Source organism: Podarcis bocagei, assembly GCF_964188305.1.
Source record: "Podarcis bocagei genome assembly, chromosome: Z".
Classification (NCBI taxonomy): Eukaryota; Metazoa; Chordata; class Lepidosauria; order Squamata; family Lacertidae; genus Podarcis; species Podarcis bocagei.
In genome coordinates this window covers 18,827,689-18,851,849 of record NC_138140.1, presented here as the reverse complement: position 1 = coordinate 18,851,849, position 24,161 = coordinate 18,827,689, and the positions used below count along the sequence as shown (strand labels likewise).

General features: G+C 46.5%; 1 protein-coding gene across 7 annotated transcripts in view; it reads right to left on the bottom strand.

Annotated features, from left to right (window-relative positions):
* Positions 1 to 4,782: 4,782 nt before the first annotated feature.
* RXRA (retinoid X receptor alpha) overlaps positions 4,783 to 24,161 on the bottom strand; it is a 128,247-nt gene continuing 108,868 nt past the window's right edge. For 6 of the 7 annotated variants that reach the window (XM_081178786.1, XM_081178787.1, XM_081178789.1 and 3 more), the window contains 6 exons: positions 22,940 to 23,109; positions 20,250 to 20,379; positions 15,766 to 15,898; positions 14,662 to 14,753; positions 12,325 to 12,430; positions 4,783 to 10,911 (listed from right to left, as the gene is read on the bottom strand). In XM_081178786.1, the coding sequence (XP_081034912.1) occupies positions 10,764 to 10,911; positions 12,325 to 12,430; positions 14,662 to 14,753; positions 15,766 to 15,898; positions 20,250 to 20,379; positions 22,940 to 23,109 (779 nt within the window). In that variant the 3' untranslated portion in view covers positions 4,783 to 10,763. The remainder of the gene's footprint in view (positions 10,912 to 12,324; positions 12,431 to 14,661; positions 14,754 to 15,765; positions 15,899 to 20,249; positions 20,380 to 22,939; positions 23,110 to 24,161) is intronic. The other variant, XR_014003921.1, reaches the window with a different exon arrangement.

Sequence of the window (24,161 nt, the reverse complement as noted above, 5' to 3'; positions counted from 1 at the left end):
GGCTGCGCTGCCGAAAGACCTGGATTAGATGGGCAGCCTGGCACGGCCTATGAATTGCTGAGGAGCCTTGAGAGGAGAGCAACCATAGAGAAAGCAGTTCAGAGAGAGGAGGAGGCGGCGGAGGCGCGGGCAGGTGTTCCAAGGGTTTCAAGGGAAGGACCGCAAGCGCTTCTCCCATAGATTTGTAGTGGTAGACTAGCACAGATGGTCTGATCTGCGGGTTTACTTCAGGCGCTATTCCCCCCCCCTTCCTCCCACCCCGCCTGATGGAACCGAGAGCTGCAGATGGAGCACAAGAGAAAAGATACAGAACTGCAGCAGCATCTTCGTAGCTTGGACTTCGTTTTGCGCGGAAAGTGGTTGCTGCTTGTAGTTATTTAATTGCAGTGTTTCATCTGCTGGTGTCTTGAGCAGCAACCTCTGGAAACGAAGGGCTAAAAACCGGCGCTGCTCTCCCAAATTATCTGGTCCCTTTTAACTTCGTATTTCAGCTGGTTGACTAAAATCCCTTATTTTGGCTGCTGATCCCTTATTTTCGAGACTGCTGGTCCCTTATTTTCAAATCTGTAAGTTGACAGCTATGGCAGGGCAGCCAAATTCAAAGCAGAGAAAATTGTTTACACTTGCAACTGAGAATGTTAAAAAGCTTAAGTTTTGTAGTTTAATTTTTATGCAATTTTCTATGCATTTTTTTCTACACAAAAAGTATTAATAAGAATAAAATTATTGGAATTTCCACAAAAAATGTTATGAAGTCAATATCTTTTATGTACCTATTTACCAAGGAAAAATAAATTATATTAATTTAATCAAAATATGTTTTGATTTTCCAAGTTAAGCTTCAACCTTTTAACACCCATCGCTTTGGGAATTCGAAAAATGAAAAATTCAGCATGCCCTCTTCTTGTGCCCTAATCCCGCTTGTGGGTTTCCCATAACGAGTATCCAGTTAGCTACTATGAGTAGAGAATGCTGGACTAGATGGGTCATAGAATCATAGCATTGGAAAGGACCTCTGAGGGTTATCTAGTCCAACCCCCTGCAACGCAGGAATCTCAACGATATCATACACGCATTAAAATTGGTCATCCAACCTCTGCTTTAAAACCTCCAAGGAAGGAGAGTCTATCATCTTTCCACTGTTCTAGTTACAGGTAGGTAGCCGTGATGGTCCGCCATAGTCGAAACAAAATAAAATAAATTTTAAAAAATAAAACAATAAAATAATTCCTTCCAGTAGCACCTTAGAGACCAACTAAGTTTGTTATTGGTATGAGCTTTTGTGTGCATGCACACTTCTTCAGATACACTGAAACAGAAGTCACCAGACTTTATATATAGTGAGAGGGTGGGGAGGGGTATTACTCAGAAGGGTGGTGGGAATGGGTGATTGGCTGATAGGTGTGGTAAACCTGTTGACGACCAATTGGTAAGACCAATTGTAGTCGTTAACAGTCATCAACAGTTTTACCATACCTATCAGCTAATCACCCATTCCCACCACCCTTCTGAGTAATACCCCTCCCCACCCTCTCACTATATACAGTGGTACCTCGGGTTACATACGCTTCAGGTTACACACTCAACTAACATAGAAATAGTGCTTCAGGATGAGAACAGAAATCAGGCTCCGGCGGCAGCAGGAGGCCCCATTAGCTAAAGTGGTGCTTCATGTTAAGAACAGTTTCAGGTTAAGAGCAGACCTCCGGAACGAATTAAGTACTTAACCCGAGGTACCACTGTATAAAGGTCTGGTGACTTCTGTTTCAGTGTATCTGAAGAAGTATGCATGCACACGAAAGCTCATACCAATAACAAACTTAGTTGGTCTCTAAGGTGCTACTGGAAGGATTTGTTTTATTTTTTTACTTTATTTATCTTTCGACTGTCAGCTCTTAGTGTCAGAAAGTTCTTCCTGATGTTTAGTTGAAATCTCCTTTCTTGTAACTTAATGTTTGATATTATATTTTTATGCGTGTTGGAAGCCGCCCAGAGTAGCTGGGGCAACCCAGCCAGATGGGCAGAGTATAAACAAATTATTATTATTATTATTATTATTATTATTATTATTATTATTATTAGCCATAGGTTTGGTTCCTAGCCTATGGAGCAGGAGAAAACAAGCTTGCTCCATCTTCCAAGTGACAGCACTTTAGATATTTGAAGATGGCTATCATATTTCATCTCTGTCTCCTCTGGGCTATTATAAACTATTTGCTGTGTGAATGGCTTTCTTTTATCTGTCAATTTCATTGTACGCTCACGAGTTGTAGTGTTAAGAGACAGGGAGGAAGACTTCCTCTATAAATGCTACACATTATTATCTGTTTCATTTGTCTACTGCTTATAACTAGTTGCAGGGGGTTTTGTTTGTTTGTTCGTTCATTTTAAACATATTGTTCATGAAAAAATGTGCAGAGAAGTTTTCGCTGCTCCAGCTTGCGATACATGGCTTCACTCTTGGCAACAGCATTTCTTACCACCATCCCGCCCATGGTGTCGCAATGTTCTTGCTTGGGGAACACAAAAACCTGACACCAGAAGAGGAGATGAAATTAAAATAACATTCTGTCCTATCCTCAGCATGCCAAAAGATCTAGGAGACAGTTACAGGATGGTCACTGTGCCACAGACAGAGAAGGGGCACTCAGCTTCTTCACAGGACTTCTGAACTTTCCCCCTGCTGCATTTTCTGCCCCAGCCACAAAGCATGTCACTGGGCCCCCGTTGTGCCTTGCCAGGAAATAGCGTGGCATAGTAGTTAGTGCACCAGATTAGGACTTGGGAGAGACCAGGGTTCAAATCCCACCCCACACACATGGCCCTGAAGCTCACTGCGTGACCTTGGGAGATAACCAATGTTTCTCTCTGTTTAACCTACCTCACAGGGTTGTTGTGGGGATGTGGAGCTCCTTGGAGAAAAATGTGAGCTATAAAAGCAAAAAAATGTAACTGAAATGTGATCTGAGCAGCCCAGGAACAAAACAAGGTGGGAACGTTGCACAGGGAACTCCAATGCTCTTAGACTTGGATACATAGAAGTGTAAAGCTGGCAAAGACCCCAAGGTATAGCTGTCAACGTTTGCCTTTTTTAAAGGGAAGATCCCTTATTCCGAATAGGATTCCTCGCAAGAAAAGAGAAAAGTTGGCAGCTATGCCCCAAGGATCATCTAGTCCAGTGTTTCCCAACCTTTTTTGGGCAAAGGCACACTTGTTTCATGAAAAAAATCTCGAGGCACACCACCATTACAGCCCCGTGACGTCAGCGCGCAGCGTCACGCCGGGAGGGACATGAATTGCTAGCAAATTACATAATCACCTCCTTGAGGGCTGGCTCATCTTCTCCGAAGGCAGAACCCCATTAATTAACAGCACAGACTCACACCATAGCCAAGACGAGGGGGGTAAACCTCAGTCATGCACAGTCATGCACATGTGGGGGCTAAATGAGGACGAAGACCGGGCAGAGAGCAGGGTTCAAATCACCCCACCTGGCCAGGACAATCCCTGGGTGCTCCCTTGGGCCACTCGCCTGACCCACCTCGCAGGGCTGTTGTTGCGAGGATAACACGGGGAGAACCACGCGCGCCCCCGGGAGCTCCTTGGAGGAGAAAGCGGGCGATGAATGCAATGCACGAAATATATGAGAGGCGACCAGGTTTTGCAGGTGAGGGGCCCCCGCCAGCCTCCGCTTCCAACACCCGGTGCAATGACGCCGAAGTTTCCCCCCGGGCTCGGCTCAGGGAGCAGCGCTGCTCCCCCCCCGGCTCCCCTTCGCCCTCCCGGCTCTCTCTGCCGCCCACTGGGGACCCCCCTCACCTGCCAAGTCCGGAGCGCCGGTGGAAGTTGCATGCATGCATGCAGGGCGCCGCATTGCCATTGCATTGCACTGCACTCCATGCAACGCCTGCACGCATGCATTGCCTTGCACGCCCGCCAAGGGGTCTCCCCGCGGTCCGATGCGTCCCCTCCGGCGCGGATGCAGCATTGCAAAAATAAAAACCCCCCGACGCAGCCCTACCTGGGGGGCAGCCTCCGCCTCCGCCGCTCCGCCTCCACGGGGATCCCCGGGCTCCATCCTGCCGCCCGATCTCCGCGGGGGCGCAGGCAGGCTGCGCGGGGTCTGCGCGGAAGAGCCCCTGCCCGCCTGGCCGCCGCCGCTGCGCTCATTCCATGGCCGGGAGAAGAGCGCTTCAAACAAAACGCCCGGCCCGCCAGGCCACGCTGGGAAACGTAGTTCGCGCACCCCGCGCGGGCGCAGAGCCCAAGGGTGAGGGGACTACGGATCCCGGCAGCCCCCGCGCCGGGGACGGAGGGGGAGAGGCCGGGTGCAGGGATGGAGGGACGGGTGGGCGAGCGAGTGAGTGAGTGGCAGCCGCCAAGCCTTGGCCGAGAGCCAGGAAGGGCCTCCCCAGAGGAGGAGGAGGAGGAGGGAGGCGCAGAGTGGGAGGGAGGGAGGGAACCCCAGGGGTCATCTAGTGACGGCGCCCCAATCAAAAATTTGACTTTAAAAAAAATATATCTTTCGAATTTTTTAATTTTTCCCACGGCACACCAGGCAACATCTCGTGGCACACTAGTGTGCCGCGGAACAGTGGTTGGGAAACACTGATCTAGTCCAACGCAGGAACCAGAGCTATTCTTCAATGGAATGTCATTCTGAAATGGAACTGAAATGCACTCAGAGAAGCCCAGGAGCCAAAAGGCAAACTATAGTGGAAGGTGATGCAGCAAAGAGACTACACAAATACCCACTGCAGAATAAAGAGAAAGAGAACAATATTATATTTTTAAATGGTCATATATATTCTTTTACTTTTTCTTAAACATTTCTAATACATTTGTTCAAAATACTGGCATTTCCAGCAGATTTTTTTAAAAATTCATTTTATTTTTTTAGTGAACAATAATACACGGTAGTGATTTCACAGTAGAGCAGACCTGCAGGATAATGCTGTTGGACTGGGGAGATGGTGGGGAGAGGGTTGGAGGGGTTGCAACGAAAGGCCATGTTTTGTATTTTGCTTCCCCCCGCCCCCCCAAAGTAGCAAGGTGCAGGGAGGGTTAGAGACTTTTTCTTATATCAAAATTCACTTGTTCCAAATTGGGCGTGGGAGGGAGAAGAGATTTTGGACGGAGCCATTTCAACAAGGCCCTTTCTCTTTCCTCCATACAGGGCTGTGTTGGTGGCTGGTTCAATCAAGAGGCGTAGAACAAATTCTATAAAAGCAGAGAGAGAGAGAAACACACACTGCCTCCTCCCCCCCGCCCCCACCCCGCTCCCCAGAAAAAGAAAACAAATCCCCCAAATAATCTAGGAATATGCAAGGGATAAAGTTACATCTGTACAAAAATAGATATTTAGCTTTATTGACGCTTTAGATATTCCGCTCACCTTCTCTCACTCTTTTTCAACATTTTCATGTTTTTGTTTTTTCCCTGTAATCCTTTCTAAACTTTTCTTTTTTTAAAAAAAAAAGTTATGCACTCCTTAGCGAAGGCATCATTGTCCCTAACTGATGGAAACTTATTGAGCTATTGTTCAACACACCTGCTGCTGCTGCTGCTGACCTCCCCCAATGACCTCCCCCCTTTTTTTTTAAAAAAAAAAGCATCTTAAAATAGATGCAATGTTTTTCTTCCCTTTTCAAAGATCCAGTATTAGTGACCACCAAGTTGTGTGGCAGCAGAAACGGGGCAGGGAAGGATGGGAGGGAGGGTCCCACGTAAAATCCCACTTGCTCCCACAAAGCAAATTTTCTTTAAAAACTTGAAGAGAATACAAGAAAGTTTCATTTTTAAAAAAAGAGAGAGATCTGAGAACACATTGGTAACACTAAGAAGTGGGTATAACATATGCATATTTGAATGGGGGGTATTTATACAGTGTATATATCTACACAACACACGTGCATAAACACACACATGTATCAACTTAAAAAAAAAAAGGATTCATGCAATCTTGTTCTAGACGTGGGGACGTCACCAGCCTGTCCACTTGTCCTGGGGAAATGGGGTGTCCTCAGGTGCCCTGACCGAACACAGCCAGAGGGAAATATTAGACCCTCTGTTTGTGGCTATACCAGAATAAGTTCAGGGCAACTTTGGGCTCCCCGCGGAACTGCAAAGTGAAGGATCCCAACAGACGGAATGAGGAAAGGGGCTTTATCCCGTAACAGGTCACACAGAATTTGCAAAGCAGGTTTCCTCAACCTCGGCCCTACAGATGTTTTGAGACTACAATTTCCAGCATGCCTGACCACTGGTCCTGCTAGCTAGGGACTGTGGGAGTTGCAGGCCAAAAACATCTGGCGGGCCAAGGTTGAGGAAGCCTGCCCAAGAGTCAACTGCTCCAATCCCCTATTATGCAGGAACCCCATCTTAAATAACCCCAGACAGGTGGCCATCCAACCTCGTTTAAAAATCTCCAATGAAGGGGAGATCCACTACCTTTCACAGCATGGAGCTTTTTGTCAGAAGAAACGTGTAGAAGGCTTTGCTTTTTTTCACATGCTCTGGATCAGCAGTTCCAAACATGGGTGGTACTGCCCCCACCCTCGTTTGCTATGAGATTCCCTAGGATGCCAAGAGCCAAGGGCATGAAACCCCTTCTTCACTTCGCATTTAAAACTTTCTGCTCTTATAGCTTTCAAAGCTATTTCCTTTGGTCGTGTTTTGTTTGTATTTATGATTCTGAGTTGTCACAGTTATTGGCAATAGCTATTTCTTTTCTTATAAATCAGTTACCTGTAGCAGGTGAAGGTTTGCGCACGTTTGGTAAGTCCTTATATATAAATATTTTATGGTATAAATCTCCTTCACCCTTAAAGTTTTCATTAGTAAGAATGTGTAGAAAATATTTCTCATGCAATATTCTTTGCTGTGTGTGTGTGTGTGTGTAATTGAGATGCCAAATTAGATCAGAGCATATATTCACTTTTGCATATATATTTAATAAATCTGCAACTAATTGCTATTGTTTTGAATTTTAGTCTTTTATTACCTTACTTATGAGTTGTGCAAACCGCTATTCTGAATAATGCTTTACTCACTGGGGATGAGTTAATGGAACCCAGGGGGCAGACACCCCCCCCCCCCAAGATTAGGAACCACTGCTCTAGGAGGGCAGGGCTGTATGCAATCACAGGCCAACTCAAGGCTGACCCACTGAAAATAATGGGCCCGTGCTGGGTAGAACTTAGCTAGAGAAGACAACCCCTGGCTGTCTCCTGCAAGTCCGATACTCCAGAAGTCTATGGGACACAGTGATGCTTAATGAAACCGTTCCCTCTGTTGCTTGGAACCATCCACTTCAAACCAGTATCTCATCACTTCAAGGAAGGCACGGTCTACTTTAAAGATGGATGCTTCTGGATAAGTGAACCTCACCCCTCCCCATTCAGCTGGGAGTGAAAAGTACAGTGTTGACCTGGGCATCAGTGGATGCCATCTGATTAATGTCTCCAAAGGCTCTTTATTATGGTCTTCCATTATAACATTTTCCTTTAGAAACCAAGCATTACCTCACTGGCAGTGATTTCTGACTCCTTACAGATGACTTTGACATGTGGCAAAATCCCCAGCTAATACGAAATGACACAGGTGAGAAAGGTGGGCCACCTGTAGGGTCCCGTTATTATGCTAGGAGAACCTCATAAAAGCCCCAAACAGTGAAGGCAAATGCAAACAAAGGAGTCATCAGGGATGTCTGCACATAATGTTCTACAAGTGCACAATCTCTGGGCTGTTTCCAAAGTTGCGCTGAGTAACCTGTCCCATTTGGTGCAAGAATTTTCACCCGTGTAATGGGGCTTTTCCCACTCTCCTCCCCCCTTTGTGCCACTAAATCTGTTTTAGGGGGTCCCCCCTACCTCCTGAAGCGCATCTGGGGAGAGTGGGGGTGAAGTCTTGTTGCCTGAGCAGAAACCCTGGTGCTGATAGAACTCACTGGTTGGATATGGCTCTGCATAGAGCAATATACTGGTAACATTATTCACACGCAGAGTTCAGTGAGTGTACAGTATGTTTATGCAGCAGTTGAGCTGAACAGACCAACAAACTACACACTCTTTCACACAGGGACACTCATACAGCTTGTATGCTGAATGCAGGTAATGTGTGAACAAGCACACTAAAGTCCATTGATTCAAGGCTGCAGGGGTCAACCTCTGCAGGGCTTTGGGCATGACCTCTGCCATGATTGAAAATGCAGGTGGTGGCCCCAAACTGTAAGATGCAAGTGGCCTTCTGGTGCAGATTGCTTGAAGAATCAGAAACTGCCCTATGGCTCCCAGTGCTTTTAAAACTGGAAGGGTATGCACAAAGCCACATCATTCTGGCACAATATTCATCATTGGTACTCACAAACAGAGCTGGATCAGGGAAGGCATACCCTTATACACTCCAGTGAATAGCAAAGACCAAACTGGATGCAGTGGAAAGATTCTCACAAATACCCTGAGCCAAAATAAAACTCTCAAATGTATGTTGGAGGCTTAGAACTCCAAATAAAGTGTCCCTCTTTTTCTTATTTTGCTCTCAAAGAGTTTGGACATTGGATTCTTCAGACCCTGAAATTCAGCTGCCGCAAAGCAAATCAGAGGGCAGGTGATAAAGGATGTTGCTCTGGCTCAATGACTGAGCTCTCAAGACAGAGCAGGAAAGGAAGGCAGTCAGCTACCAAGACCTCAAGGGAACTGAATGATGTTGTGTTCCAAGGAACACATTTCTTTTCTATTTGATACCCTCTGGAATGAGTGTTTTGTTGGAAAAGGGTTTCCAGAGGGGAAATTGGTTGAGGTGGCATTTCCAAGGATCCTCTCCCCTCCCATCTTGCCTGCTGCAATCAGCCACATTTTTTGGCGGGGGGGGGGGAGTGGTGGTTTTGCAAATATGTCTCCTGAAATCCTAGGGCAGACTCTTGGGAGCATGGAAGGATGGATGGGAAAATGGGTGCCAAGGGCGTAAAGGAAAGCAGGGAAAGAGAACGAGAAAGGATTTGGTGAAGAGGAAAAGAATAATCAGGATGCAGTCATATCAGAAGGCATCTATTTAAGGGCCAGCTTAAACTGGCAACAGGGCCTGCTGAGTGTTGCAGAATATTTATAGAACATGCAAGGCGTATATATATGCAAATAAGCATCTCAGGGAACCTCCTGGGTCTGAGCCATCTACACACTTCACTCTTGGCCTGGACCAAACTTGCTAATAACTGCCACTTCCCTCTACAAAATTGCTGGAAATCTAGTCCAGCATCCCGTTCCCTGAGACACGATTCCAAGCAGGTGTTTGAAACCCTAAGGACTTGGTGTTGTTATTAAAACTGCCCACCTTGGTTTCAGTGTCTGCCTGACTGCCTGCCAGGGATTGCTTGATGCACTTGAACACTGCTGGGTTATCAAGGCCAGTTTTAAAAAGCGGCAACAGAGAGTGCTGATATTAACAGAGGTGCGTGTTGTTTTTTAAGGGAACTGGGTGGGGGAATCCCACTGAAAACAGACAAGGGGAAAGTGCTTAGAGGACTTGCAGCATTGACTGCCACAGCTTTAAAGCAGCCTTTGTGCATTTCGGCTGGTTTTGCAGTTTGAGCGGCTCACTCAGTTACCAAGAGAAAGTCATCTTTGGACGAAAAGCAAAGAAAATGGCCACACACACACACACGCCATGCGCAGAACAAGAGTGACCTGTGCTGTACAGCCCAAATCCATAACCCTTCCCACACAGTTTACAGATGGCTTCAGAACAAGGTCGGGCAAAAGGTAGCTCAGGATCCGCAGACAGGCAATTGGATTTGAAACTGTAAGGACTAGAAACTTGCTCTCTTAAAAAAAATATCCACCAAATTTGCAGCAAACTGACAAGAGTTTTTGACACCTGGAGGTCTTAAGAACTGAAAGTATCACCCCTTCTGAATTAGGACACCGGAAAGGTGTGGTGATGAGAAATGGGGTTTTATGTGAAAGTACTTGTGACCTTGGTTCTGGTGCTGCTTACAAACCGCTGGGCTGAGCACATGCACAAGGTGGGCACCCTGTTCCTTAATTCTTAGAACATGTCTTCCCACCTGAGTCACTGGTGCAAAGCCCACCCAGCCCAGTGCTAGAAAACCTGGACCCCATTTCCCTTTTGAGATGCTAAGAGAGCAATTTTTTGCTTTTTTCCGTTGCAGCTTGGAGGCAGGTAAAACAACAAATAATAGGATTCGTGGGGTTGGAAGGGACCCCAACCCCTGCAAAGGCTTCCATTCTCCAAAATGTCCGTCTGCAACAAAGCAAATTAAATTCTCACACACGGCAACAAGTGTGTGTGTGTTTGTGTGTTGGGGGAGCTGACAACCAAAACCACACACATGAGGCAGATAAGTTTGTGCGAGGCAGGGGGTGGGCTCAGATTTACAGCTTGCTATGAAATCCACCTAGGCCTGTGGAAACAGTGGTGGTGGTGGAGGAGGAAAGTGAACAGCGGTGGGGACGGGGTGCATTTTCGCACATTCAAAATAAACAACAACAGCCATTTTCCCCTCTGCACCTGTGAGAGGGACAGCAAACGGCTATTGTCAGATCCCCGAGATGCACAGAGAGAGCGTGAGAAACGGCTGAAGGGCTGAGTCAACGGTGTCACAGAAGGAAGATGGTAGGCTGCCTCTCGCACATGCCAGGGAGAAACGGGGGCACACATTGGCAGTAGAAGGGGAGGCGTGGTGGTGGTGGCATCGGCGAGCCCGCCGGGCAGGAGAAGAAATGGGACCGACCCCGTCTGCCTTCTTAAGTCATTTGGTGGGGAGCCTCCAGCATCTCCATCAGGAAGGTGTCGATGGGAGTGTCCCCTATTAGCTTGAAGAAGAAGAGGTGCTCCAGACATTTGAGGCCAATGGACCGGAGGGCAGGGAGGCGGAGCAAAAGCTTGGCAAACCTAGAAACGTAATAGAAAGACAGGTGGCAATTAAGGGCATGGGAAGAGGCAATCACAGCAACACAGCCATGTGAATGTTGACACTGCCTGGCAGTGGCTCTCAAGGGCTTCTGGCCCAGGGTCTTCCCAGCTGGGATCTTCTGCATGCGAAGCAGATTCTCTACCCCTGAGCTACAGCCACTTCCCCTGAAAATAAAGTAAAATTCTAGTTCTTATAGTTCCAGACCCTCCAAGTGCCCCTGTTTCCCAGGGACAGTCCTGGATTTACAGAAGACATCCCGGTTTGATTCCGGAATGTCCCCTTTTTCCTTAGGGCACTCCTATTTTCATTGGAGAAATGTTGGAGGGCATGGGGTTATGCAGCCCGCATGTCAAGGAGGTAGGTAACTATGCAACCTTTAGAAGATACCTGGAAGTTTATTTTAATGCTTAATGTTTTATTATGCTTTTATATGTGTTGGAAGCTACCCAAAGTGGCTGGGGCAATCCAGTCAGATGGGTGGGGTATAAAAAAATAATATTATTATTTTTATGGAATAGGACTTCCCTATTTTCATCGGAGAAATGTTGGAGGGGATGTCATTCTGACTTAAGGGATTGAACCTGTGACCACCAGCTCCACATAACAAATATTTATGGGAGCCCACACACCCCCACTTCTTTTCCATTGGTAGCCCCCGCTTGCAAAATCTGGGGCTTGCAATTTGTGTCAGAACCAAAGTCACTAATGAGGGGGGAAGGAAAACAGTGGAGGGGAGGCCTGAATTTGTGCTTGCATTTCCCCCCCCCCCCGCCCACCTCCCCTCCAAATGCTGAGTTGGCAAAGTACGCCTCCAAGATGGGAGCCAGGAAAATACAAATCAAACCCTGCCACTCTCTTCCTCCCCCAGAGGAAAACCTAGAAAGTTTCGCTTTTAAACTAAACCAGATGATGGATGTTCAAGGAGCATTTTAACCATGAAAGAGCTGACTCGGAGGACAGCAGGGATAAAGGAAGCCCAGGGATGGGAGGCGGATTTCAGTTTGGAAGAGGAAAGCTGCCTAGGACCACATGTCTACTGCTGTGCCAGAGGAATGTGTCTTATGCTGACCCAACTAGCTCAATATTGTCCACACTGACTGGCAGCAGTGGATCTCCAGGGTTTCATGCAGGTAGTCTTTCGCAACCCTACCTGGAAATGACTGAACCTGAAACTATCCAAATGCAAAGCATGTTTTCTTCTCATTGAGCTATCACCCTTCCCTTGAACATAAACTAAGGTACTAGCCCTCATGATTGTGAAGAACAGACTGAATTAAATAGGAACCTACGGATCTGCCTTATACGTAATCATATCACGGGTCCATCTATTGTCCACACTGAGTGACAACTGCTCTTTAGGATTTCAGACAGGCACAGATTCAAAGACTCACCTCCCGGGCTGGTCAGGGTATTTCTGTTTACAGTAGGCCTCAAGTGACGCATACACTTTCTCACGCAGGGCCTCGACTTCAGCAGGATTGGAAAGCCCTTTTGAGTCTGTAGTGGGACAGATGAAAGGCCTTGAAATCTGGGCAAAGGCAGAGGACTAGAAGAACACACATTTTAAAGCTGAGAAAAGGCGTATCTTGAGGACTGGAGGCATGCACATCTTAAGGAGTGAGGGGATATTTTAAAGCTGGGGAAAGGCTTTCCTGAGGACATGTTTTAAGGGAGACACTTTCTTTTTGTAATCAGCAGGTGAATTCAGCTCTGAAGACCAACTCGGTTCTTAACAGGTTTTGGAAAGTAGATATACCATCCATTTCAGGGATAGAGTCGTAATCTGAAACTCGAGGTTGTGTAGGGGGAGTGGGAGGAGGAAAGCAGAAACAGGCTTGAGAGGATTAAGTTATTCCTAAAGCATATTTCCTGCAGCACCGCTCCACTCAGCGGATTTCATAACTTTGCAAATCCAATTACTATGAATACATACAGGTTTGGGAGTCTGATTAACCCAGTGAGTGTTCTGGTCTTGAAAGGAAGTGCCCTACTGAGCCTACATCCTTCACAGGAATCAAAGAATGATGGGGTCAGGAGGGACCCACAAGGATCATCTAATCCAACCCCCTGCAGGAATCCTGCTCACAGCCACCCCTGGGTGGGCTTGAACCACCAACCTTCTGGTTAACAGCGCATCATACGGACCTATTGTGCCACAGGAGGTTTAAGAGGGCCTGAGGAGCAACATGTTGGTGACATTCCAAAGATGGTTGTAACACCAACGTTTTTCCCTCGGCAAGTCAACATTTCTTGACTTTGCCTGCTCAGCACTGGTGGAAGTGCAACAGCAGGGATCATTCAGTTTGCAACTGAAGCCTTAACTTTGCTCATGTTAAAATCAGCTATGTTGTGAACCGCCCTGTAGTCTTTAGATAATTATCATAGCCAATGGGGATGGGAGGCGGTGTTGCTTAGCAACCAGGCTGGGCACAGTGTACCCTGATTGGCTGCGTAGTTCTGAGGGAGTTTTTCTTCTGTATGTTTGGTTGAACATCTCCCTGTCAGGTACAAGGACTGAACTAAGAAAGACAAAACCTCTCTGTTCCTTTCTCCTGAAATGATACAGTACTTTTTGTTAGTTTTCCGCAGAGCTGTTTTTCCAGAAAAAGAGGTGACGGAACTCACCATGAACGCCTCCTTTGTTCTCTTATAATGGCAATGGTGCCCACCTGAGAGGTGCTGGAAAAAACCCTGGTTTCCCCCTCAATAAAGTGTTACCAATATATCTTGTCTCTCCTTTATTCAAGTGCCTTTGCTGAGGAGTGAGCAAGCAGTGTGTTCAGACTGCATTCAAGAGAGGAACCATATCAGCATTCTTAAACTCAGATTTGGTTCCCCTCCAGAGCAGCCTACCTGTCCCTGGAGCCCTGAGGGGAGACTTCTGATACCAGAACTCTCATGGCTGGTCCACAGATTCCTTGGGGGCTCAGGAGAGCCCAGAGGAGAGATCTGCACAGCTGGAACCCCCATGATTGCAAAGGATTTCGCTGGTCAGGGCAGCACTCAGCAGGTGGATTCCCCCTGCCAATCAACAACCACCTCACCCTGCTGTAAAACTCAGCTGCTTGCTCTGGAACCTTGCTATGGCAACCTGGATATTTGGCCCAGCTCCAGGAACACAATCCGTAGCCCTGAACTCACTCTTTCATCTCCTTCCGAGGTGATGACCATGACCGTGGCCTCTGCCTGCGGAACCAGGAATAGCTAGCTACTCCTTTTTAATTTTTTTGTAATGTTATTACATTTATATCCCATCTTTCCTCTAAGAAGCCCAAGGTGGCATACATAATTCTCCTCCTCCCCATGTTATCCACACAACGACCCACAACAATGATTTAGGGTAGGCTGAGAGTGCATGACTGGCCCAAGGTCACCCAGGAAGCTTCATGGCTGAGTGGGGATTCAAACCCTGGTCTCCCAGGATCTAGTCCAATACTCTAACCACTACACCGCGCTGACTCTCCTTGCTTGGGCCATCACTCCTCTTTGGGGGTCAGCATCCCCAATGGTTTGTGGCACCTGGTCGCTGGGTATTCCTTCATGCTCTCTCCTAGGAGCTAGTCTGTTCACTTAGATGTGGCTTCAGAGGCCCTGCTCTGGGTCCCCCCCCTCAACCCTGAGATAAGTCGGGCGGCCTGTGGCCCATGAAAACGAAGCCTCCTTCTAACTCAGAGTGGAAACCTCAATTGAAAAGGGGTCCCCTATCCTGCAAGGACAACCGAACCTACCAGGGTTGAAGAGGACAATGGCTCGGAGACACCCCAGTTCTGTTTTATCCATCTGCATATCTCTCATTTTTGATACGAGTTCTGTCAATACTCTGCAAATAATAAATAATAATAATAATAATACAGTCACTTTAAAGACTTCTGAGCATGTGTTCATCTATTTGCTTTCAGCAACCCCCTTGAAATTTTGGCATTTTAAGCCAAGTCTAGCTCAGTCTTCCTTTGACTAGTCTCTTCAGATTCTCCCTTTCAATGGTCAATGGCATGACTTGAAACGCTTGTATTTTCAAGCCTGCTGTTTACTCAGATCAACCTGCTCAGACAGTTAGGTCATCAAGCAGGAGACCCTCTTACGGGTGCCACACACCCCGAATTCAGTGCACACTCAAGGCAGAGCTTTCAGTGTGGCATCACTTTGGAAAATGTTCCCTTGGAAATTAGGATGGGGCCAACAATATTTTCTTTCAGGTGCCTCCTTGAGAGTTTACTTTCCCCAGTCAGCCAGGCATCTTCAGGGTTACATTGTTGGCTATTGTTCATGCTAGTTTTAAAGACGGACCCAATGTTTCCTTTCTTTGTATAATATTTTCAAATGGTGGCGGTTTACAAATCCTTCAAATTCTGTCCTTTTGCAAACCGCTTAGAGGCTTCCTGTTGAGGAAGTGGCATACAATTTCTCTTAAAATAATATTCGTCTTAAACACAGCACAGCATCCAACAATCTTGTTCACTTAAGATTGGCACTTGCACAACAGAACTTTCCCTCCCACTCCTCTCCCTGCATGCACCCCCCCCCCACCCAATTCCCTCTCCCTGCATGTAGTTCTGCTCTGGGAGGTTGGGAGAACCCCAGAACAGACTTAGAATTTCTATTGCACTAGCAGAAATCCTTGCTCTAACAGAACACAGGACTTAACACTAATCTGGATACAAGCCAGCAACCCTAGCTTGGTTTTGGTTTGAAGAGCAATTGGTTCAATTTGGGGGTGGGGAGAAACGAAGAGTGAAGTAATCAGAACTGAAGCTGCAATCCCTTATTCACCTTCCCCACCCCCCATGGCCCCGAATCCTCACCCTTCTTGATCTCCAAACAGTTTCTCTGACCTGTCAAAGATGGCACCAACGCCTGCACTGTGAGCACTGTTCCGATGGACGTGGAGACCTGTGGCAAGGAGGATCCCATCTTTCACAGCTATGGACCGGTGTGAGAAGGAGGCAATGAGCAACTCATTCCAACCTGCAGTGAAATAAATGGAGAGGGGGCTGTGAAGTCTACTAGAACAGATCACAAGATAAAACTTTGTCTAAAAATCTTTCGGCTTCTTTTTAGAGAAAAAATCTGAGTAAAGTGGTGATGCTTAGAATAACAGAATTGCAGAGTTGGAAGGGATCCCCAAAGGTCCAACCTGCTGTAGTGCAGGAATCCCAAATAAAGAATCCCTAGCAGGTGTCCATCCAACCTCTGCTTAAAAACCTCCAAAGAAGGAGAGTCCACCAGACAACTTAAAAACTATGAGGCTGTATCCAAGCGTTAGTCCTAATCAGAGCAGACCACTGAAATCCATGGACCCAAGGTAGCCTTGTCCATTAATTTCAGTGGATCTGCTCTGACTATGACTAACATTAAATGCAACCCATTATGACAGGTGTGTAGAACTTTTGCTGAACTACAAATCCCATTAGGCCTAGCAAGCATGACCAGGGATGATGATGGGCATTGAGATATCTGGAGGGTAAAAGATTCCCAACACCTGCAATATGGCTCCAGGATGAGATGGTTTTACAGGAGAATTTAAAACAATTAAAATTTTAACAAAACTCCTCTTGATTCTTATGGATGAATTAATGCTATCCTACTGATTTCTGGAAAACAAATAGATGTTGACCAGGAAGAATAAACATCTCTCAAAACCTCGCTAGTTATTGTCCCATTGTGCTTTTAAGGCCACATCAACACCATACATTTAAAGAACTTTGATACTACTTTAAATGGCTTCCCCCCAAAATTTCTGGAAGCTGCAGTTTCTTAAGAGCACAGAGAGTTATTAACAGAGCCCTATCCGCCTGTTGGAAGTGGTACAGGCATGTAACGCCAAAATCACATACAGTCATACTTCATGTTACGGACGCTTCAGGTTACGTGTTTTCAGGCTGCAGACCGTGGGAAACCCAGAAGTACTGGAACAGGTTACTTCTGGGTTTCACCGCTCGTGCATGCGCAGAAGAGATAAATCATGCTTCGCACATGTGCAGAAGCGCCAAATCGCACCTGCGCAGATGCGGTGCTTCAGGATGCGAACACTGTGGGTTGTGGACGTGCCTCCGTCACGGATTACGTCTGCAACCCGAGGTTCCACTGTATAATCAAAACACATCGGGTGCCCCCTTTCTATTATTAATACTTTTTACTTTTTTGCCAGGTGAGTAAAGCCGAATGCACACAAGTTAAATGAGCGTGAGTTGCAAATTACCTGTATCTTAGTGCTTCAAACGTATGGCGTGAATGTGGCCTAGATCAGGGCTTTGCCCTCCGTGCAGCTATCACAGGGGGTGCCCCCTGAAGCCATGAACCATACTGAATTCCGTTCGTGCTAGAGGCACACGTGACACCAGCCACCTCTTTTAGCTAGGTTTTAACACTTCAATATTTCATGGGCAGGTGCTCTCCGCAGGCAACTCAATAATACATAAAGCCATTTGTTTGAAAGACTTTGAGGGGGTCAGCTGAGGCCTTTCCTGATAAAGACACTGGCAGGTTCCACTTGGGTGCAACTGACGAGCTCACGCCAGCTCGCCAAGTCAGCATTTTGCCTCCAGTGGTACACCACTCCCACTCTGGTGATCAAGCAAGTCCGTAATGAAATGCTTCCCTTCTCGACAAGCTGGGTGGCCACTAAAGGTTAGGGGATCTCTGTGTTGCAAGGGATTCTGGACCAAAAAAAATCAAGACTCATGGGGTTGGAAATGATCCCAAGGGTCATGTAGTCCATTTCCCTGCAATGCAAGAATTTCAACTAAAGCATTCAGGGCAGATGACCACCCAGACTCTGCTTAAAAACCACCAATGAAAGAGAGCCCACCACCTTCCGAGGGAGTCCGTTCCAGAGTCTAACAGCTCTTACTGTCAGAAAGTTCTTCCTGTTGTTTAGTCGGAATCTCCTTTCTTGCAATTTGAATCCATTGGTTCGAGTTCTGCCCTTTGGAGAAGCTGAAAACAAGCTTGCTCCATTTTCCATGTGACAGCCCTTTAGATATTTGAAGACGGCTATCATATCTCCTCTCATTCTCCTCTTCCCCATGTTAAATAGACCGAACTCCCTGAACTGTGTTTGTCCTGCTGCTCTGTGTATACAGTCATACCTCGGGTTACGTTTTTTCAGGTTATGGACCGCCGAAACCTGGTAGTACCAGAACGGGTTATTTCCAGGTTTTGGTGATTGTGCATGCGCAGAAGTGCTAAATTGCGCTTTGCGCATGTGCAGAAGCACTGAATCGCAACCTGTGCATGCGCAGATGCGCCGCTGTGGGTTTCGGACACTGGGGGTTGCAAATGCGCATCCTGCACGGATCACGTTTGCAACCTGAGCGTCCACTGTATAGAGATGCATGTTACACAACATGGGATCGTATGCAACGTTAGCCTTACTGAGAGAAGACCCAAACAGATGGAATGGTGCTCCAAGGATAACTTGGGACGCTTTCAAAGCACATGCTGGCAATCTCTCAGAAATTCTTTAGCTGTAAATCCTGCAATGCAGGGGGTTAGACTAGGTGGCCCTCTACAACTGATTCTTTTAAATGTATTTTAAATATTGATATCTTTTAAAGTATTATGATACTGCTTCAAACAACCCATCCCTCTTTGCAGGGAACTCTGGGAACTGTAGCTCTGGGAAGAACTCTCAGCAACCTTCACAAACTGCAGTTCCCGGGATTCTTGGCCAGGAGCCTGATTAGCCAGTCCTAATAATATTTTATTAGTAATGTTTTTAAATAGTGTTTCATTGCATACATACTGCTGATATTTTATGAGATGGCAGCATGGTAGGGTTGGGTCAAGAGACAATGGAGTATGCCTCCAGCGGTGAAGTCAAACTGCTGCATTAGCAGCACTGAAGTGGCCTCTCCGGGGCACAAGCCTGGGCAGTGTGTATGGAGGTCCTGGGCTGCCCACATGACATGACCCCACTCTCAGTCTCACTGCTGTGGTTCAAAGGAAAGCAGAGCAATACAGTTGGCACCAACTTGGCTGCAGGAGATGCCCAAAGGAGGCGTACAAGGTGCAATGCAACCACTTTAGGGACTCCACTCCAGACGTGTACGGTTTACATTTCCCAAAAACGCCCCACCAAGCCGTGGAGTTTACCCACTCCAAGATGGGCTCCCTTCCCAGGTTGGGAAGCCCCATCTGCCACTCACTTCCCTCTAGAGCACATGTAGAAACCACCTTGGTTGTTTGTTGGTTGACTGTTGGAACCACTATTGGTCTCGTCCGCTCAAACTGCTGGAGCCTGTCTTTAACTTTTATAAATAATTTTTTCTGGTTTTTTTAATATTGTTTTAAATGCTGTAATCCACCCTGGCACCTTTCGCTGAAGGATGGGGCAATAAGGAAGCAAACATGTTGATGCATTTGCCACCTTGAGGTACTTGAGCTGCAGGCAGGATGGAATTTTCTTAGAAAACAGAGGCAGAAAATGCACCATGAATCTTACAAATGACCTGCAAGACACAACACTGGTGGCTTTAGAGCAGTGGTTCCCAAACTTTTTCAGGTCACTGGTACCTTGGATCCAGAAACTCATTTCCCTGCAAAAACTTTACCCTGCAAAAAGCATTATTCAGAAGAGTGGTTTGCAGGATTATAACACAAAAAAATTCAAAACCATATTAACCAGTTGCAAATTTGTTCAAAATCCAATTAAAACTATTTAGCTGAATGAATTCAACAAAACTGATGGACTTGATCCAATGGTACCAGCTTTTCAAAGTTTGACAGTCATTTAGCAAAAATCTTAGATGCCCCATTTAGTAACTCCTTCACCATTGGTGGTAAAGTCTTAATGTGAAAGGTGCGCCTGATACTGATAATTAGATACCACCTCCCCAATATCTGGTTGAAAGTCATTTTTAAAACAGTTACATTTTGTTAAATTTCCAAAAAAAATCACACATGCACTCTGATGCATAATATTTTTTTTTACTTTTCTTTTGTTGAATTCCCACCCCGTTTTCCATGGTGCTTTTTAAAATTTCTCCCCCTTGCTGCACCCTATATTCTCTCTCTTATACCAACAATACAGTAATCTCTAATTCCTTCTATTGCTCATAATTCAAATCCTGCTCACGAATTCATAACACCTGTAGTATTTCTTTACATAATCTGAAACAGGCTTTGATTCTTCCACATGGTTGAAAGTCAATTAGCGGGGGTCTTAAATCATCACAACACCCCCGCCACCTACTTGCCTCTTAGCGTCCCATGAGGGGGCTCTCTCGCCCACTTTCAGAACCATTTATTTAAAGCAGTGGGTTGCCCTGCTCCTTCTGCACCACCCCCTCCCCATTAAAGGGTGCCTTGTACTCACCAGCCCTGAGCAAGATCACTTGGTCATCTAGCGGCAGTTCTGAGAAGTGTGGGATCCTTTTGGCCCATTCCACCAATGTAAAAAGTTGCTTGTCTGCCGCTTGGCAGATGTTGGTGACCGGGTCATTGGGCTGCAAAGAACAGAGAAGCTGTGAGGCGTCAAGAGTGGGACAAAGGAATGGAAAAGAAGGGCAGACTGTGGTAAGGGCTGCAGCTCAGTGGTTAGAGCATCTGCCTTGCGTGCAAAAGGTGTCATGCTTGATACCTGCTGGCATCTCTGATTAGGGCAAGGAATGTTTCCCCATCAGAAACCTTCAAGAGCTCCCTTGGCTGATATCCTAGACAGCTGCTGCCAGTCAGTGTTGACAACACTCTGCTAGGTGGACCATTTTCTGATTTGGTACAAGGAAGCTTCTTATGTTCCTAGGTTCAGTCCCTGGCATCTTCAATCAGGGCTGGGCCTGCCTGAAACCCCAAACCGTCTAGCTCAGTATTGTCAACTGGCAGAAGCTCTCCAGGGTTTAAAGTACAGGGCTTTTCTTTCCAGCCCGACCTGGAGATGCCAGAGGATTGAAATAGGGGCCTTCTGCATGCCAAGCAAGTGCTCTGCCACTTGGCTACAGCCTTTCTCCTCCCCACCCCCTTCCATGAAGTGGGAATGATGCAGACAAGGTGAAAGGACATCCCTGGCAAATGATCCCTCTGGAAAAGGAACTCTGGGGCGACACCCAGAAGGAATGCAGTGACCCCAAAACCCTCCTTTGCAAATGCCTGCCAAAGGGGGGGTGGTGGTTTCTGTTACAAGGATCATTTTTCAGTAGCCAGGATCCCATCTGGGGCTATGTATAAACCGAAGGAATCCAAGGCTCGGGATCTCCTGGTGAGAATGGGGGCAGGGTGTCCAGGGAGGCCCACAAGCAACAGGCGACACAAACTGAATGGAGAGGTTTGCATGACCTGCACTGTGCTCAGATGCAAAGGTGAGCAAAGACCTTCAATAATTTCAAGGACACGCCATATGCCCACTTTTCCACCTTACATAAAAAATAAATAAATCAGTTTTCTCCCTCTTAAACTTTCCAATGCAAAATGGAAATGGCTGTCCTAAACATTGTGGCTTGGACTATATCTATTTCTTTCCTGGAAATGACCATCTGTGATGGATTAAAAACAAACAGTACAAAACAGTTTGTTTTGTACTGCCCCCTGGGGACATTATATGCTGGACATTTGATAGCTTGGTGAAGTTCAAACCCCCCTTTGGCTGCGAAGCTCACTGCGTGTGACCTCGGGGGCAGCTGCTGCCTCTCAGCCTAACCCACCTCACAGGGCTGTTGTGGGGATTAAATGGGGAGAACTGTGTACACCTCACCTTGAGCTCCTTGTGGGGAAAGTTGGGATAAAAGTGCAATAAATAGAATAAAAACATCAGCAATAAAAGCAAAGTGATAATTAAGTATTTGTCAGCGGCCGTTCAAAAAACACTAGCATCCTGGCATTGGTAAGCTGGAAGAATCATTCATATCAATGGACAACCTGATATCTGTTTAGGGAGCTGGTGGGGGTTGTTAGGTAACATATGTCATATAACTGTATTCATGTGTTCCGTTCTTTGCTCCTCAAAACCCTCCCTATCCCCCCCCCCCAGGTTGTGGTAATCCTGGTGGTGGTGGAAGGAAGAGATATTTCTCCCCCACCCAGGCATTTGATCTTCCTCGCGCACAAGCACTGATCTGCAACAAGAGGCGCTCCTAGGTACCTACCCCCACTTACAGATGCTGCCTGCATCTTCGTAGACTGTGACCACACATGCTGAATTATGCAGGAAGCCATATTCAATTTGCTAAAAGCAGGCTGGGACCAGAAGCAGCTATTTATTTTGCCTCCCCAGACCCCTCTCCACAAGCTTGCGGTGATGCTCATTACATCCCCTCCCCTAAGTATTTTTAATCTTGATAACTGCTGCCTCCCAGGTGCTGGGGGTAACCAAAGACTGGCTTTCCTCATCTCCTTTCAAGGAAACATGAGCTGTGTGGGCTCTCTTTTCATTCAGAGACTTTCCAGGGGATTAGGAACCCCAACTCATCAAGGTTCACAAGGGCTGCAAATGGGATGTTTGAGGTGTCTGGTGACCATGGAGGCTGGTAGGGCTCTCAATGGCTTCTGGCCATGTTGGCTGTGCTCTGCCTCCACAGTAGCAATGTTTCTGAATACCAGTTGCTAGAAACTATAGGAGGGGGAAGAGCTGTTCTTGCACTCAAATCCTGCTTGCTGGTTTCCCACAGGCATCTGGCTGGCTGGACTAGATGGGCCCCCTTTTGCCTGATCCAGCAGTCTCTGCTTATGTTCTTAGTCTGGCTTTGTATATAACTATCATGCCCAACGGAGCCATCTTCTAGTCTTGGTATCTGTTGGAGCATTTGTGGCCCTCCAGATATTCCAGAAGCACAACTCCCATCATCCCTAGCCATCAGCCATGCTTGCTGGGGCCTGATGGGAGCTGTAGATCAACTGTGATTGGTCCATTGCAGGGGGGTTGGAATACATGACCCTTTGGGTCCCTGCCAACTCTACAATTCTATGAACATCTGGAGGGCCAAAGATTCCCCACACCAGATTTAAGGTGACTTAACTGCATTTTTGAAAAGTTTGCCTAGAAGAAAAGAGTAATGGGGGTGTGCTTTTCCTTACCGAATTGGGGTTCAAGCCCATGTTCGCCTCAATGTATGTCTCTGTCTTTGGCTCAACGGCAAGTTCGGCTTCTAGAATCTTCTCCACGGGCATGTCCTCATTAGCGCTGCTCGTGGATTCAACCTCATTCTCATTGCGGTCCTTCCCACGCTGCCTCTCCTCTTGGACAGCTGCCGGGGGGGGGGGAGCCAACAAAGGGAAAAAAGAAGAAAAAATATAGAGGAAAATGGATCAGTGGGCGGAGTCTAGCAAGAAAGGCATTTGTTCGTTTCTTTATTACTTATTCATGTCATAAAGTTTATGCACTAAAAAAAAAATCAAAAATCCCTCAAAGCAGTTTACAAAACAATAAAACGATCAACAATTATGGCATTTTAAGACTTTTGAAGAATTAAAACAACAATAAACTAAGAACAGATTAAAACTGGCATCAATTTTCCAATTATCTAGGTAGGCTTGCCTAAAAGAATATGTTTTTAGCAGGCCCTGAATACAACAAAGGTTGCCTGGCTGGTGGAGTCAAGAGGCAGGGAGTTTCAGAGTACAACTGCCACCACACTAAAACATGGAGTTACAGTGGTACCTTGGGTTACATATGCTTCAGGTTATAGACTCCGCTAACCCAGAAATAATGCTTCAGGTTAAGAACTTTGCTTCAGGATAAGAACAGAAATCGTGCTCTGGTGGCGCGGCGACAGCAGAAGCCCCTATTAGCTAAAGTGGTGCTTCAGGTTAAGAACAGTTTCAGGTTAAGAACGGACCTCTGGAACGAATTAAGTACTTAACCCGAGGTACCACTGTATTACAAATGTGGAATGGGTCTCATTTGACACCTGTAACAGTGCCAGTTCTGCGATCTTGCAGTTATACTGATCCCAAGTTGTCAGGGACTTCATCTACTAAAAGTAACACCTTGAAGTTGGCCCAGTAGCAAATCGGCAACCAGTGCAGATCTCTGAAAACAGGTGTTATATGCTGACAGGGTCTCACTCCTGTCAGCAATTGCTACTAGCAATTGCACTGGAGCATTCTGCACCAATTGCAGCACAATCGCTGACAGAAGTGAGATGGGTTCGGGAAGTCCTCCAGCTTGGTAAGACCATGAGGCCTAAGCTCTAGGAAAATTTTCTCCAACATGATGCCTTTCATATGTTGTTGGACTCCCCTCATGCTCAGCTTAACACCATATGCATTTTATCAATATATTATTCTTCCTTTCTAC